The 18,120-nt window shown below is 38.9% G+C and overlaps 1 protein-coding gene across 7 annotated transcripts in view; it reads left to right on the plus strand.

Annotated features, from left to right (window-relative positions):
• LOC117544796 (RNA-binding Raly-like protein) overlaps positions 1-17,298 on the plus strand; it is a 122,055-nt gene extending 104,757 nt beyond the window's left edge. For 3 of the 7 annotated variants that reach the window (XM_034214219.1, XM_034214221.1, XM_034214220.1), the window contains exons 3-9: positions 4,328-4,403; positions 5,390-5,437; positions 6,715-6,890; positions 11,752-11,868; positions 13,189-13,358; positions 14,703-14,741; positions 16,384-17,292. In XM_034214219.1, the coding sequence (XP_034070110.1) occupies positions 4,328-4,403; positions 5,390-5,437; positions 6,715-6,890; positions 11,752-11,868; positions 13,189-13,358; positions 14,703-14,735 (620 nt within the window). In that variant the 3' untranslated portion in view covers positions 14,736-14,741; positions 16,384-17,292. Of the gene's footprint in view, positions 1-4,327; positions 4,404-5,389; positions 5,438-6,714; positions 6,891-11,751; positions 11,869-13,188; positions 13,359-14,702; positions 14,742-16,383 lie in introns of all 7 variants that reach the window. The other 4 variants (XM_034214224.1, XM_034214223.1, XM_034214222.1 and 1 more) reach the window with 4 other exon arrangements.
• The last annotated feature ends 822 nt before the right edge of the window (positions 17,299-18,120 follow it).

Genomic DNA, 18,120 nt, shown 5'->3' on the forward strand with positions numbered 1-18,120 from the left:
ATGGAAGGTGAGAAAGCGAGAGAGAAAGAGATGTTGAGGGATGGGGTGAGGCCGACGGCAGATCAGGCAGTACGAGAAGTTGGAGGGAGACAGAGATGTAAGGCAACAAATGAGGCCAATAAAACACATGGGCAGGCTGCTTCGGGGAGTCACGGATCCTTGTTTTCCTGACAGAAGAACACAGGTCTGTCCTCAGTGATTACTTACGCTCTGTGCCTTTTTTCTTTCCACGGCAATTTACCTCCATAACCTTTTCTCTCCCACGGTTTCTGAGCCAATAACAGTCGCGCCTTACATAGTTATTCAGTGTTGTGTTTGTTCAGTATCTATATACGGACAGACAACAGCCCTCTCGATAGAACGAGTCAATACCATATCTATAAATAATTTCACGGCTGCAAAATACAAATTGCATCATGTGTATGCTCGCGCAGCAGGTCGAGTCCTTTTGTTTTTTCTGCAACAGACCTTATAGACCCGCTTTGTTCAACACCACAGACAGGATAGAGGAGGATAATTTAATAATAATAAATTACTATTATTTATTTTTATAATAATAAAGCACACAAATGTGGTCCCTGAGCCTGGGTACATCTCATTCATATCAAACGCAGCCTTTAGGGCTGCACAGATACAACATGTTCTGCTAAAAGCTGCTTCAGAAGTAATCATTACCAGCATAGCAGTTAGTTCCTCCAATGCCGTTTACACAAATGGAAGTAAAGATAGTATGAGCACAGTATGTGTTTTAGACACTCCATCTTTTTCTGATAGAACCCCCTCTGAAGTAGTGTGCCACCTTTTTTGTGATGGCCATTATTATGTGCAACAATGCCTTTGGTTACAAACCAAAACACTAAGAAGTGATATTTCTCAATGTTTTTCGATTGATTTCTGAATGTTTTTTAGTATACTACAGTTTAAACCAAGAAAACCAACCGTTTTGGATTTGAATTGATAAGTTTGACAGACAAACACAACCAAAACATAATCATGTCTTTGTTTTTAGAGATTTATCAAGCAAGAATGCCAAATATTCGCCAGTTTCTGCTGCTAACCAATATTAAATAGACTAGACTATAATTTATTGATCAAAAACAGATTTAGCAGTCAAAAATAATCTTTAGTTGCAGTCTGGATTGACATCTAGACTAATTAGAATTACTTTATGAGCAGCTGTTGTATACATATGTAAAAGACGTATCTTTTACCCTGCCGAAAAATGTGGTATTGATCGTTTGAGTGGACTGAACTCTTAAACCAGACACATCCTGACAGCCTCAGTCAAAGTGTGCAAAAGCTCTCCTCTGCTAGAAGCACTAGCTGGACAGAATACCAATGATTTGGCTCAACAGAGAACCCATAAAGTAGCACTGACTCTGGTCTGAAAACAGCATCTGGGGTCAGGGATTTATAGAAATCGCTTGAGGTTTTGGATGCCAATTATATTTGTGCTCGATTGGTATGGGCTAATTAAAGGGTTGGTCTAAATTAGTTTTACTAGGCTGTAAACATGTTCTTTTCTGGTGTTAAGTTGGGTATTTTAGCATAGGGGTCTAGGGGGATTGACTTGACGCCAGCTAGTATCCATTTGGGAAACTTTTGGCACTTCCTTGTTTGCTTCACTTCTTCGTTAGCTGTTGCCACTTCCACTCGCCCATATATACACTTATGCGCTCATTTGGTCATGCAACTTTGTGAAACAAGTCTGTGTTTTAGCACGTCTAAGTAAGTCGTATAGAAACAGAGCAGGGTTTAATCCTATTTCTCTTGAGAGCAGCCACTGTGAGAGAGAGGCATGAGTTTGCCTGTGGCTTATTTTCACCACAGTGCTATAGTTGCTCTCCGGGGGATCTGGGTGCCTCTGTGTGTTTGGTATTTGGATGAGAAGGAGAGGGGCAGGGCAGGAGCATACATTGTTCATGCAAATGTGTGCTGCTTGTAGGGACAACATGATAGTGCGAACATGGCCGAATGCGAAAAACAACAATTTGTGAGGAAGTGCTTTTTTAAGTAATCCATACCCTGGAGGCACTTGGGTTTGGGTATCGTCGCTGAAGGGCACCTTGTCATTTTCGTAGCTACGAAATGGCTCTTCAGATTACCTTGCTGCATGTAGATGCTTGCTCAAAAAAATTGTGATATCCAAGACAATCTAAAAAAGCACATGATTGAATTATTCTGCCTTCTGACAAAGTATTTAAGTTATTTATCATTTAGATTCTTAAGAATCCTCAGCGCATTTTTTTTTGACTGTATAGCTCATATCTAACCTCTGAATGCTACTTTTGCGACTTAAAGGTCACCTATTATGCAAAATCCACTTTTTCATGCCTTTTATATATATTAACATGAGTCCCCTCTGTGTCAAGAGATTCTGAACGTTTCAGGAAAAAATATTCGCTCACTTTTTGTCCTGATCCATTTATATAAAAATCTGTCTGAAAATGAGCTGATCAGATTTTGGCCACTTTATGATGTCATAACGATTTTTTGGCTTGTGTAACCATTAGCCAATCACCAACCAAGGTCACGTGAATCTCCTCCTAGAGCACCATTGTGTTCTTTTTAACCAAATATCTCTCAGAGGGGCGTGGGGAGGGGCTCATTATTTTTCATCTAAAGTAACAGACAGAGAATCAGCACTTTTGAAACAGGACTGAAACAGAGGGGATTATGGGATGCCACAATGCACAATCTGTTTGGTATTTCGAGCAAAACACTTCGGAGACATGTATATCTGAGACCTATAATACATTGATGAAAAACAGTATAATAGGGGACCTTTAAGATGATTAAAAAACTCCTGCATCATTCCCTATCATTGTGGTTATAGCCTCATGACTGCATCCATATGGTTTCTGGAATATTGTCCTCGCCTTTGAGTGTTTTTCTTTGGACCGGCGGCTTGTTTTGACCCACTGGCTCCTCTCCCGGAAGCCACTCAAAACAAACCACAAGGACCTTGCAACACCCTTGGCAAGGCACGTATAGCGATTTGTAAAATTCTGCATCACTGACTGGCTTTGTCACCAAACATGATGGTATCTTTTTATACACAAAGAACAAACAGCCGGCTATAAATCAAAGCTCCCGGAACATCCAGCTCAGTGCAAGTTCTTCTTCATATGCTTATTCTCTTTCATTGTTTTTATACGTTTAAGGATTCTCTCCTGCCTCGCAACAAGAATTCCATTTTGTAATCATTCCGGTGCACGGTAGCAAGGTCTCCAGTCTTGTCTCAGAAAATTGGCTCTATATGTCCTACAGTACTGCAGCTTTGTCATTTGCTTATTCAAATGTCTCATGAAAAGTTCAGCTTTACAATGGAACGGCACAGAGGTTCCTGAGAGCTTGAGTTCATTGTACTCTCTTTTTATTATGAAGGGGGGACTTTTATTCTCCCTTGTGCTCAGCCAGGGCTTTGAGCTATATGTATAATGCAGAACCATTAATGTTATCATGAGCCAGCTCTGTTTGGAGAAAGAAAGTTTTTTTTCACTCGCATTGACACAGTTCTCCTATTTTAAACTAGGTTACTCTGCGGCTAGAGACGTTATGACATTAACCGATAAAACCCATCATACTGTAGAGCAAGGTTATATAAACTGAAACAATTGACTTCATCCTATTATTTTGCATCAATAAAGAGTATATCAAAATGTAATACAAATAAGTAACACAATATAATGCTGTGATAAGCAGATTTAAGGACATGTCTCCCTGTGAATAAAGTAAATGTCAACACTTTTAAATACAAATAGTGTAATAGAAATAATGTAATCTCTAAATGTAATTATGAAATAATTCACATTTCAGATATCTTTATATAATACATACAGTAAAGACTACTAAACAACCATATTCAAAGTAAATACTGCTATTTTTTTACTATATTAAAAAAAAAATGTATGTTATTATAGTTTTCTTCAAATCATTTTTTAATGTGCTTTTAATCCTTGTTTGATGTAAAATTCCTCGTATGTGTTAACCTACCTAGTAATAAACCTGTTTCTGATTCTGATTCTTAATCTTATTAGCCACTCAATAGCTTTTCGAGGAAATGTGAGGTTTAGCACTATTCTTTTCCCCTTCTTTCATTATTATTTCATTTTTTCGCCCCTCAAATATTCATATTCACATTAAAGACTCCAATTTTTTAAAGAAAAAAACAATGGCTATGTTCTTACAAAATAATGTGTTTGAATGCAAAAATGTATTACATTCCAATGTAATGCCTGTTTATGCTCAATGAAGTCTTACCAAAACCTATTATTATAAAGTTTTCAGTATGGCTGACCTGTTTTCTGTCTGTTTTTGTGTGCAGACATAAACATGGCGGGCGAGCCGAAGCCCTACAGGCCCAAAGCAGGCTCCAAGAGGCCGCTCTCAGCTGTTTACAGGTAAGATCTGACCATCCATACTCCTTCATCTGAGGAGCTGCAGCCATAAATATGATCTCTCCTCCACACCCTGCTCTTTTCCGCTGATGTAAATGTAGAGTAATATTTGAATGAGGATTTATATTATGTTTGAGCCTTGAATTTGTAATTGAGTTTTTAATGCTCTCCATATTTTCAGCACTGACTGGAGTTTGTAAAGCTCAGAGGAGATGCTGTTGTGTAAGCTTCATTAAGCATGACCCTGATTTTCTGCCCCGTTCACATCTCCTGGTCACACACGGATCAAAGCAGTGCTTGTTTACTGCAGGCTGATGTGACGGAGGCTTTTTTTTATTCACTGGGACTCTTTATTGTGTATTCAGATGGTGTGTCCATTGGCAAAAATCCCTCCAATTTACTCCTTTCTGAATTGTTGGTTTCTTGTATTGCACATCTTTGTTTACAAATGCATTAGTTTATGCATTGTTTTACCATAAACCCTCATTTGCATTGGATAGCTACAGCTGAAACCCACCAGGAAGTAATATAGCAATTACGGAAGAGCAACAAGAGTGGCAAAAACAACAGTACACCACTTCAAGTTGAAATAGAAATACATTAATACTAATTACAATTCCTGTGAGAATTTGCAGAATTTCAAAACAGCATTTATTTTCCAACTATCAGCATTTCAAAACAGCTCCCTCTTTGCTCCTCTTCTCTGCATTTTAAATTAGTTGCCATCCTGAGTGTGTACTTAACATTGATTTTCCTCTCCAGGGTCTAAGAAAAAAATGTTTTCCTTTCATTCCCCGACTTTATTTCCCCTCTGAAACTTTATTTAGATTATTTGTTGATCTGTGGTCTTTGCATGCCTGTGTGTCTTAGTGTGGGCTTTAGACATAGAGCATGTCAGTTTGAGTCAAAACAACTTGAGTTTCTTTTTGACAGATCTCATCTCTTCTTTATCTGTTCCCCCGTCTGTTTCCCCTGCTTGTCTCTCTTAGCGGTTATGAACTTGATTACGAGTACTACAGGGATGACTTTTACAGCAGGTATGTATCGTTCACATTATGTTATCACATTTGAGATTTAACAAGGAAACAGCTGACTGTTAACTTTGCCTTACCCCCATTAGTTGTAGTTGCTATCAAACTACACACATGCAGTTTACAATGCTAATTAGGGCACATTTACAACGTAACATTATTAGTTTAAGACAGAGGAAAACAAAGCTGATCATATAAGCTAGAGGTAGCTAACTAATTTACTGTCATTATTGTGGAATTATCCACAACATAACCTACATTAACGCACTTATTACACGGCTTCTTAATTAATACAAATTAATAATTTGACACAAACTATTGATTGAAAATGATTGTATTAATCAAAGAACATTTGTTTTTGCTTCTGTCTAAGAACTGGCTCCATAGAAAACAAAGAAATCCGTAATCTACCAATCACCAATTCTTGATAACTCTTAAATGTTTTGAAATTACACTCTTAAAATATGTCTTTTGACAGTCTAATGTTAGTAACGGATACGTTCCATGCTAATATTGTTAGCCGGGTATGCTAACGATTGCTACCTCTGTAAACTTTTTGTTGACTGCTTTTCACCACCCTCTAAGAATTTTTTAAATACGCTCTTTCTACATAACAAAGAAATACAAAGCAAGACCGACCATTGGACAATCATTTTCAGGGGCGTGGTTTAGCTAAAGATCAATAGGTCTCTTTATTTATGACTCCCTCATTAAACGTCTAATGACAGATGTAGTTCAGTATCCTCACAGAGGCACCTTGAAATAGCCAACATGTCAAAATGTCCGATCAGATCAAGCATGCGACTCGAGGCTGATGAAGGACACTTGTTTCCTCGATCTCATTTAACCGCTGGTGATCTGACTGCTTATCTGTTGAGACACTTTCTAAATGTCAAACTTGTTGAGAACTGTGACAGACTCCTACTGTCACTGAGAACAGTCAATGCTGACGCCTTCATTTGACATTAGCACCCTCTTCTTTTCAGCCTCTGCATTTGCATGCATGTATCGGCCTTGGAAAGAGGGCTGGAGGTAGATTTCAGCTGCAAAGTCTGCCTTTTGTTTTACGGGTGCCGTTTCGGAGAATGAACCCAAGAGAAATCCATACAACATGTATCTTGAAAAACAATACTGGGAACAGATAATAGGCTTGAGAAAGAGGTGATGGTGATATAAATGGAAAAGCTTTTAGATGCTTTAGCACATCTTTTAGAAGACAGTGACTTATAGGAAAAGTGTGGGAAGTGAAGTGTAATATTTTAGATTTTTTTTCTTTCCTTGAGGCTTTTTGACTACCATGGCAGAGTGGCCCCCCCACCGAGGGCCGTGATCCCTGTCAAGCGCTCCAGGGTGCTCGCTCCTTCCTCCCGCCGCGGGAAGACCTCCTTCCCCATCAAAACATCATCCTCTTCCTCCTCCTCATCCTCCAGACCTCCCACGTCCTCCTCCGGGCTCAAACGTACGTACAATAAGGTGCTTTCTACTTATCTTGTGTTTACACTCAGATTAGACTTTATTTAATATGGATTTTTCAAAAGAACGAAGCCTAATTACTCTAATGGCATTCTGTCCTTTTGAAAAAAAGAAGCCTTAAAATGCAAAAAAAGAAACACGGCTCCAAGAGAGAAAAGGGTTGGCATTATTCCGCTGTGCTACTTACGCCACTATAAAAAGCTATTTAATTCACTCCAGCAGCTCACAACAAGCCACACTGCAATGTAGAGCAAAACACTAAGTCGCAAACACAAATATAATCCGAGCTTTGCGAGGAGCACTATTCGTTCTGCGAGCTATTGCTGTCACCCAGGATCCATCTGGATCTCATTCGCTCCTTTGATTAACTGGCGATTAACGTGCTAAATGTAATTAATGTGAGATTGGGGCCATCTTTTTGGATCTGTGGTCAGCTGTGTTTCCCTAAACGTTAGTCTCTATTCGTAGCCTGTGTAATTGGCTACAGTGTTTATTCCATTGTTGCCTGTCTAGCCAGTGTTATCAGCGCGAGCAGCTTGAGAGGGAAGGTCTGTGAGGAAGACCTAGTTGCAGTTGGTTTTATAGAGAAGAAGAGGGGGAAAAAAGCCCATTTCCCAGCCTCCTTTCGGGCAGAGTCGATGAATTATCCTCTCTTTCTAAACTGCAGTGTGTTACTAATTTGCCCCTGTGAAAAAAATCCCTGTTTGTATTGACTCTGGCCTAGATAGATTGGACAGTGCAATAAGGCTAGCGTGTCCAAACAGGGGGGAAGGGCTAGTGGGGGGAGTTTTAAAACGATATAGTCTGTTCAAGTAGTTTTTCACTTTAGGGGAGAAATGGAAACAGCTGTCAGAGGCAGGGACCACGGAGATGGATAGATTTGTGTTTTCCACATTAAACCCTCTTTAACGCACAGTGTTGAGTGAATGAAGAGAGATTTGGCTTTTGGCTCATTCTGTCAGTCTATTAAGGAAAGACTGAATGAATCTTTAAGTTTGGTTGTGTTGAGAAAGTTACACAATCATATGATTTATAAATCATATGATATAAATAGTAAGTATACTTACTATTTAATGATACCTTTATGTGTCTATAATACCCTGTGTTTATTCTGAATAGTACTCATTTCACTGTTGCACTGCTCTCCTAATCTGTCCTTTTATTTTCCTCAACTGTCACAATTACTATTTTGATCAAGCCCCTAAATTATACTTACATTTTTTTTAATAAAGTCACAATCATATTCCTCTCTGATAAGCACATTTGTTTCAATATAAGTCTTACATGATACTGAACTAGAGCTGCAAGTCAAATTATTTATTTTTTAGACAGATTTTACAGACACTTGGTTGAATTTCTATCGATCAAATTGAACATTTACAGCGGCGAAATGTAAGACTTTCAGGGGCACAACAATTGTAAACTTATTTTTGTTTCTGTGCACTCCTGTTACAAAATGTTCTGCAGGGGAATTAGGATCTCAAAATGGTTTGCACTGATGAATGAAGAATAGATGTTATCCTCATTTAGTTAAAAACTCAGGATACTGCTTGTTCAGTTTATTCAGATATTAAAATAAGACATTAAACACATAATGTATGGGCTTGATTATATTTAGAAGTTTTACATCAGTAAAGATATCTTAAAAATATTTCTCTAAGAATCTTCCTGATGTCCATCCTCTGAACTTGTAACCTTTTTACTACCATTAAGAGTCACACATCAACATCAGCAGCCCCAAGGTCTTTTTCCAGTCGAATTATCATAAACAAGTGATTTGAGACATCCTCGCTATCCCCAAAATAAATAAATGTGCTCAATCAGATCTAATACCCATTCCATAAATCTTATTTATAATGCTTATTGAATAACAATGGCAATATTTTCGCCTGTTCCTTCAAAACGGGCTATTTAAAGATGCTGTGTTGATAAGGATGTGTGTGTTGTCTCTCTGCAGCTTATGTGACTGATAGCACAAAAGGGAAAAAGACCTGGAGGCAGAGATAAATTAAAAGCTGTCCCACACATTCTTATCATCAAAGTAAGCCGCCCAGAGCGAGCAGGGATAATGTTGGAATAAGGAAGCGAGTGTATGTGTGTGCATTTATGGATGTTGCTTTGTACACCGAGATAGAGACACTTCAGTGTGTCCCACCATTGTAATATCAGAGTATATCTATCTGCTATTTTCTCCTTTTTCCCCTCAAGAAAAAGTCAATTTTCCGCATCCCTGTAGCTTTAGAGTTGACTTCAGCTTTACGAAACAACATGAGACACATTCTTGTGATTGCACATAGATATTTACCTAAATATAGCTTTCAGTGGGGCATTATATACCCCTTCTTTCCTAAATATAGCTTTCAGTGGGGCATTATATACCCCTTCTTTCCTATTTCACTTTCCCACATTAATCATCCCGTTTTTGAAATATGTTTTGGTAGATAGCCTAAAGTATGTATTGGATCTTACCTGGGCAGTGTTGTTTTTCACTCTGAATTAGTGTGAAAGATTATTTTTTGGAATGCTAGTTTACAGTCAGCTTCACGCACTGACATCTCCAACCGTAGATGTTTTATGCAACAAAATGAGGAGTGGATCTGCATTGTGATGTAGTCTGGGTGTAAATATACATCAAAGAAACGCACTTAAAGAGCCGCGTGCCGACATGATACCTGACAAGATTCTATGCATGTCTCCTCCTCATTTTCCATCCGCAGCTCTACAGGAAACTCGTAGGTTTGTTTACCGAACACTCATCCAGAATCTGATAGGTGTCAGATTTTCTTCTCAACTTCTGCTTTTCTGTTTTTCCCTTCCTCTCTGAAGATGACACATTTCAGCTGCCGTGGGTTACGGCATAAGATTATTTTATTGCTTTTTATGGTCTAAATGATTTTATCTTCTCAGAGCTGTTCACGGGTACACCCGCAACAGTGATACAGTCCACATTGAATGAATTGTTACGCCCTTCAGATGCATTTGTTCGTTTTGTTTTTAAGCAGATGTTTTTCACGTATGACGCACTGATGTTAAGACTCAAACTTTGGCAAAGCAGAAGGGAAGAGAAATTATTCAAGAAGCAGTAAACAGAAACTGTGGGGGGTCATATTGTGCCCCCTGTTTCTAAAGCAGTACTTTAAGTGAGGCGATAGTCTGCTAAAGTGGCAGGAAGTGAGTGTAAGCAACTAAAGCAAACTGGTTTAAGTTTATGTGTCAATGTAATTTAATACAAGTGAACATTTTCAAGTTTGGATGAAAACACAAAACTACTTTTTATCTATATGTTATATTAGATGCGCGTCATTCATAATTTACTGCAAAATACTTGTATGTGGATATTTCATACAGTGAATGAGCAGCTTTCCCTCTTCACATACGAATCCTAGATTTATTTTACTGAACTCCATGTGTCACATTTATAATTTGCTGCTAGGATTTAAGTCTGGTATTTTACGGGTCCCATACCTGTTTAATAATTTGTTAAGAACACTTAATTTGGTTCCACAGAGACCCTTATCTGGGACAGTTGCTTGAGATGGCTGTTTTTTACTCGGGTCAACATTCATGCATATTTAGAAACCATATCTCATGTATTTTTGATTGCTTGCCTGTAAAATAATTTGATCTTCTTTATGTCAAGCTGTGCTGTTTTGCCCTAAATACAAGACTCTACATTATGTTCCCAATGATTTCATTTGCTATAGAAATTGTTGAAATTGTTTTGTGTTGTTTGCACTGTTAGTTAGGAATGACACACTTCCAGATAGCAGTTCAATAGCATTTTCTTTTTATAATTCTTCAAACTCAAGAAGCATTGACAGTCATGTTTACTAATAGCAGTTTAAGTTTTTAGAAGTTACAAAATCATAAAATGATTGAGTTCTTCTTCATTCTTGATAACTGTTTAGTTCTTAAGAAGCTACTCTGTTGAACATTTAAAAAAAGCAACTGCAGTATATGCTTCAAAACAAGAGCCGTCCAATGTTACGCCTGGGAAACTGATTTTAAAGATGCACTATTATACTTTTTGGGTTTATTCCCTTTCCTGTAGTTTTTTTTGTAGGTTTCAGTGCATGTAAATTGTCTGCAAAGGCTAAATCCCAAAGTTCACGGCAGAATAATTGTTCTCCCACACACTGCCTGAAACGCCTCGTTTGGACTATTTAGTGCATTTTCGTAAAAAAGTGACATCACTGACACTTGCACTTCTATTGGCTAGCACTCCAGCATATTGTACGTGATAGGCTAAGGGGCGGGACAACTCTAAGCAGTTTACCACTCACAACAGACCCAGTATTAACAGAGTATGAATACATTAAATGGCTTCTGCTGAAAGGTAGATCATAACTACTTTCTAACAAAATTATATAAAATGATCATCTAAAGGATTACAAATTTAAGATTCATGTCTTTGACCTGACCTTCACAATATGCACATCCAAACAGATACTTCGAATAGTGTATGACATTCCCTTGCTTTATATAATCACCGAAGCCAGCTGAACTACAGAATAGAGTGTGTTCAGATATTGACGTTTTTGAGCAAAACTTGAGCAGAACTGCACAGCATGGTGGGCGTAAGCTGTGCACTAATCTTCAAATGGAAAGCAGCAGGTCCATATTTTCAGCAGGGTGACTTTACAGATGGCCAGATGAGATGTTCCTCCCTGAGGATAGAGTGACTCAGAGTGAAGACATGATATCCAAAACTAAGAGCATTAACAGATGACAGCATGCGGTCTGTGATAAAACGGTGTGAAGCACGGCCATTAAAATGGCTGCACGAATAAAACGAGAACAACTTAAAAGTAGCTATAACTCTGTATTTTTTTGTTTCCGTCCCTCAGCAGTGAAGACGGACCAGCTTCAAACTATAAAGCGGGAGCTCACTCAGATCAAGTTGAAGATCGACTCTTTACTGGGACGCCTGGAGAAGATCGAAAAGCAGCAGAGAGCCGAGTCTGGTGAGAAGCAACGCGAATCAGAGCGGGAGGGAGGGAGGAAAATTAACAGCAAACGCTGGCCATAAGTCTTCATGACATTTTGGGAGATAAGAGCCGTAGAGCCCTCTGTCATAACTGCTGACAGGTGTCAACGCCACGCTGACGCCACGTTTATTTGAGAGGTCTTAATATATATTCGACACTAGAGGACAGTCTCCTATTGAAGGTCACTTACTGTAGACAGCATTCATGGTACAATTTTTTTCTCCCAGGCTTGCTTGCTTAGTTTTATTTGAGCTATCAATCTTTGTATATTTGAATTCCATCACCAAATAAATCACACAAATCCTTGTTCATCCTTCCAGCAATCCCTTTTTTTCAAAGGGAAAACTTCACTAGATACGTAAATAAACAGAAAAAATCAAGGTTTTTCTTTTGGATGGAGATGGATTTTTGTTTCTAAAAGCTATCAGCTTGAAGCATGAAGAAATATTTGATTAACTATGGTTAGGCGGCACGATGATTCATCATTTATTTTCCTTTCTACGGAAAATTCAGTATGTATTCAACAACATAATGTGGTAGGCCTATATATAGCCCACATGACTTTATGTCATGAGCTGCTCTAATGATGCAATTTATCATGGCTATTAACTTGAGCAGAATTCACCGTCATCCTGGTGCTTTATCATTCAGGGTCAAAGATAAATAAAAGAAAGGACGAGAGATCCTGCAGTGTTTTGAACACAAACACATACTCATTTACTATTTATGTAAATAAATGCAAACTGTCAAATGCATGCCAATGACACAGAATTAGCTTTTGATGGTTTACATAGAACACTTTAATTCCCCAAAATTGTAGCGTTGAGTTAAATACCAGAAATATTTCCCCGCTTATCATTGAGTACTAACTTCTTGCCTACATGTCGAAAGAGGCACATCAACAGCAGCAACTGCGGTCCTTTGTCAGTGTCTAAACTTTATTCAATCATGTTTTATCGGTGTTAGCTGGAAAGCTAAATAGAGTCTTCGGTTGCATTACGGTTGTTCAGGTTGTCTGAATTTAGCAGCTGGTATTCACATCTGAATTGGCAACAGTGTATTTTCTTTTAGATGATAAATTACAGTGTTGACAATGGACATATGTCAATTTGTCACTTGTTGAGGTCACCTCTTCTGTCCAGCTGATCGTATGTAGCAACACGTCCTCTTGGGAACGATAGTGAGGGCATCACATTTCTGCACAGGTTTTAAAACCAGAAAAAGGCAGCCATGTCAACTTTATTGTACTGCTGTGTGAACCAAAAACGATTGTCTTTGCCCTTCTTTCTCACTCAGAAGCTCAGAGAAAGTATGAGGACAACTGTGACTCCCTGCATGAGGAGTCTGTGTCAGAGACGGCAGAAAACTCTGGGGAGGAAGCGGGCGACGGGGCTCTGGGGATGGAGGCTGGAGAGATGACCGATGGAGGCGAGGATGAGTACGACGAGGAGGGCAACCACCATCTGGTAAGAGAAACGGCTGACAGGCATGACAGCGAGGCAGAGAGCAAGGCACTTTGGGAGATCTCAAGTGGGCAGACAGTATTTACATTCTTAAAGTTAATTTGACAGAATTATTCATGGCCGCAGATCTAAGAGAGCCGAGCTTCATATGAGTGAACGGTGAGAGCTTTTGGACTGACAGTTTCTCCCTGTTGACCCCCTATCACTCTGGAAGACTCTTCACAGGCCCACACACAGGCACACACAAACTTATAATTGAAGCAGAGGGCTCAAGAGACACAGAGGAGCGCTTAAGACCACCGGTGTGAATCTGGATGTAAAATAGTGTAAATACCGTAGGTTTCTGTTCACAAGGCTGCTGAGGAAGTAGCACCTGTATGGAGAAGCCAACTGGAGCTGTTGGGAAGGTTTAAGTTTTATATATTATAAAAAAATGTGTTGATAGTGTTCAGGAATGCTGATTATAATTGTTTCTAATTAACACCAGTTTACAAGTTTCCTTTTTTTTGTTCTTTGTTTTTACAAAACTAGGTTGAAATGTATTTCTCAGTGATGATCACCAGAAACCATATTATTCTGCAACATTTAGCTTCAAAGAGACAGAGCCACTCACAGATTCACATGTTTTACCAATATCTCAACCAAATCAATTCATTTTGACAGGCCTCAAAATGTTTATGTTCTTCAGAAAAATGTACTCAAACTTTAAAAACATGGCCATCAACAATTATATTTCAATAAACTCGTATAAGTAGAACTTTTCCTGAATTAATGGAATCCTATAATGGAATATTTTCATCAGTTTTAGGCACACGCTGTACAATTGCTTGTGCAAAATGTTCCGATTACAAGAAAAGTAACACATTGAACTGGTATAAAGACAGAGACTGTGTGTTCTGTTTCCTCACTTTTAAAAACTGCTGCATATAAAAAGTATTTTTCAGCATTTCATTTCATACCACACTGCATTCAAATCTGAATAATTATCCTCGGTTCCATCCTCTGTTCTGTTGCATTGGCCATGGGTTTGACCATGCTTTCTCTATAATGATATATTTATTAGCCATTAAGCAGGCGAGTACGGGAATGCTCTCCTTGATGAAAGCTTGCTGCCCCCGCTAATGGAAGACATTATTTTTCAGCGACATGGCGGTAAAGATTTATTTGTTTTCTGAAGGTCACACTGATCACACATCGTGATAATGTACACCACAAAGAATGTTCTCAGGCTGCGCTTGTTCACCGTACAGCGGCGATGACCTTTTAGGAAGAATGAAATACAACCTGCTCGCTTCTGAACGCTAAATCATATCCATATCTTTTATTTCCCTCTCCCCTTCTTTTCAGATAGAGAACCATGTATCGGATATTGACAACTGAGATCAGGTAAGGTTTATTAATCCATTAGAGGATCTGTGAGTTTGTTTTACTAGACTGCAGCCAGTCTTCAAAGCCTTCATTAAAAGCCTTAACCGATGAGCTGTGTCTTGAGCATCTCTAAACATTAGTTAATCATCTTCTAAGTCATAAACTCTATGACATTTAGAAGACCAGCTCCACTGAAGGCTAGCTAATGCGGAATTCAACAGAGGGATCAATAATGGCATTCCAATGGGCCAGAACTGCCCATAAACAACATTCATCTAATTGAATTGTGAGCATGAATGGTGAGGCCTTAGGTAGAGAGTTTCCTGCTCTCTTCTCTCAGGGTGAGGGTAATGATGCAGCCACATCATCAGTTGGCTCGCTGCTGGCCGGCTCCACGTAGCGGGGGTGCTCAGCTGTATGTATGAGTTTATGTAAGCTCTGTTTAACTCTTCCATAGCTTTATGTGTGAGCAAAGGAAATCAATAGTTCATATTGGCCCCGGATTTTGATGTATTTGAAGTTGTTTTATTTTCCAATTGTGGTCACATTTGTAATTTTATGCAATATAGTTGTATAATTCTCAGGGTGTGTCGACTATAACCTCCAACGTGTGCAAGATATAGGCTAAATAAACAGTACTTTATTGTTGAATACCATTAAAACAATACATTCTTGATTAAAGACATTAACTTGTATCTCTCATTGTCACTCACTGTTCAAGTTAAGTTTGAAAGAATACTTAAACATTTCAGGAAATTAGCTTTTTTCACTTTCCTAAGATCAATGACACTGTCAAGTCTGTTCACAAAGTATGACGCTAGATTCAGCAAGCTAGCTTAGCTTAGCATACATATTAAACTGAGGAAAATGGCTATACTCTTAATCTTTCCGAATGTAAGAAAGTCAGGTCACCAGTAGCCCTAAAGCTCACTATTCAATAATTTGATGGTTTTATCAGAATGTAAACCAAACTGTATGGAAGACAATTAGCAGTAATATTAGCATTAGCGTATCTCTTTCTCAATGTTAGCTGGCTAGCCTACATTTATTAGTGTGAGCCGTTTTGTTGGCTTGATTTATGATGGGATTGCGGATGAATTTATTTAATTAATCTGTTCTCTTTACCTTAAAAGAACTGTCAGTTGCTCTCAATTTTATGTTTATTTTATGTCATTTATGTGTGCACCAGCTAAAGTGTTCATAGCTAACCCCCTACTGCTTTTCCCATATGCCTTTCTAGGCGTCTAGTGTCCCAGTTCTTGCCACTTTAAAAAAGAAAAAACACGTTACGTTCCATTTCCTTTCCTCATGTCTGCCTTTTCAAAATTCTATCAGTAGCCAATTCACCAGAACCTCCTCACAGCACATGCATTTAAAAACCTGAAAATCCCAGTCAAGGTCGCAGAGAGTATATGAATGTGGTTATATGAAATCACAGTGAGAAGAACCTTAATAAGTCATGTCCAGTAGAATTAGGAAGGCAGCTTTATACCAGCAAGTATTTCTGCACTTTCCAAGATATTTCGGAGGCCATTCAAAACGGACAAGCTTTAAAACTCAGCCTAATCCTCATCAGATTAACTGCATTATAAATAGCCACCATGTTTTAGAAGGAGAAGCGGTTTTCTAATGTGTGTTTTCATCTTCTTTATCTCATCAGGATGAGGCAGCAGACGCTCCCGGTTGGTGGTATTAGAATTTATCATCGCCTTCAAGACACAGAAAAAAGATTTCTGAGGGATCAAGACTCTCATACTGGACTGTAAATTGTATTCAAGAGATGCTGAATCACATTTAGATTCCCAACTCTGCAGCACATAGCGAACGTGATGTGCTCTCTGAAGAAAATCTATTCAAGACTCATTTTCATGCAGTGGCCACCTTCATGGATATTCTGTGCGACTTATATTTCATTGCAGGAGGCTGAGAGTATTATGCGCTAATCCTGCTCCTGAAAAAATAAATACTATGGGAATGTATAATTAAAAAAAAAAAGGCTTTTTATTCAGATTTGCAAATTGAATTACGTGGAACGGAAAGGAATTGTTGATTTACCATATGAAATGTGTTAACAATGTAATTTCACAAACTGTATTTCAAATAACTTTTGCTCGAAGATCAAATGACTAGAACAATCGGCGACCGCAGTATGATATCCACAAAACTAATGAAACATCGGTGCCGTCTGGGTCTGCTTTTTCTCGTGTATAAGCCATGAGCTACGAGCATAACTTTATCCAGCTTATCCATTTATCACACAAATACCCTGTGGGGCTGTTCCATCATATTCCAACTCCTGCCAACTTTCAAAGCAGACATTTCCTAGAGTGGTAGAGAGCAGCGACGTGCAGTCAGGGTAGGCAGGGGAGGCAGAGCCTCACCTGTCATACTCATAGACTGGCCATACTACAATGTAACGGAAAAACAACTAAAGAAAAACTAAATAGTAATAATAATAAAATGTCTCCACTGATCTGTGTTGTAAATGTGATTTATGTTTGATTCCAATCGCTTTTTATAGTCAAAATCAGCAAATTTGCCGAGCTCCGCTACAACTAGATGGGAGCGAAGAGGAGTGAGGCAGGGACGAGCTCTGCCTCACGTAAGCCCACAGTAACTTGCTGGAGCGCGGGCACTAATTTAGCGCGGGCACTTATTTTGTGAGTGCGCTCAAGCCAGTTACTGTGTGGTAAGGTGAGGCACAGATGAGCTCTGCCTCACCTCAGAATGCGTCACCTCACAGAAACTGTCTGGAAAGCGGGCACTAAGCGCATGCCTGCACCATCTCACTGTATGTCACCAACGTAATGTTTGTAGATCCCTTTATTACATTTATCCTCGCCATCCATAGTCTCTAAATAACTTATTTCACGTATATGATATTTAGGCTCGCCGTACAACGGCAATGAAAAAAGCACTAGGGGAGGCAGCCATAACCTCTGCCGCACTGAAGGGGGCGCACGTGAGCCCACAGGTCCTTGTTGCTACTGTTATTCTACGCAGAGACGGTATAGACGCGAACAACAAACTAGACTTTTGAAACTAGAGGAAGATAAGGAGGACTTTTACAAAAAAGTAATAGAGATTGTTGTCCAGAAGGATAGCATGGACTTCATCTTCAAGTCAAGGTAAGACCACATTGGTAATGAAAATTGGTTCTTACTAAGAAAGAACAATCCAATATTTAGATTGTGGTTAGCCTATCCTTTTGTTGAACGGTCTGTTTAAAATGAATCGAAACATCAGACCAAAAAAGCTTTTGAAAATAACAGAATATTTCGATTAAGGTCAGAATATAATATTTGTAAATCTGACTCTGAAAGAGTCAGTGCCTCACCAGCCATGAACCTCACCGCACGTCACTGGTAGAGAGCCAACACTGGCACAGGCGTCCTGC

The sequence above is a fragment of the Gymnodraco acuticeps genome, unplaced genomic scaffold (genome assembly GCF_902827175.1).
Source record: "Gymnodraco acuticeps unplaced genomic scaffold, fGymAcu1.1, whole genome shotgun sequence".
NCBI lineage: Eukaryota > Metazoa > Chordata > Actinopteri > Perciformes > Bathydraconidae > Gymnodraco > Gymnodraco acuticeps.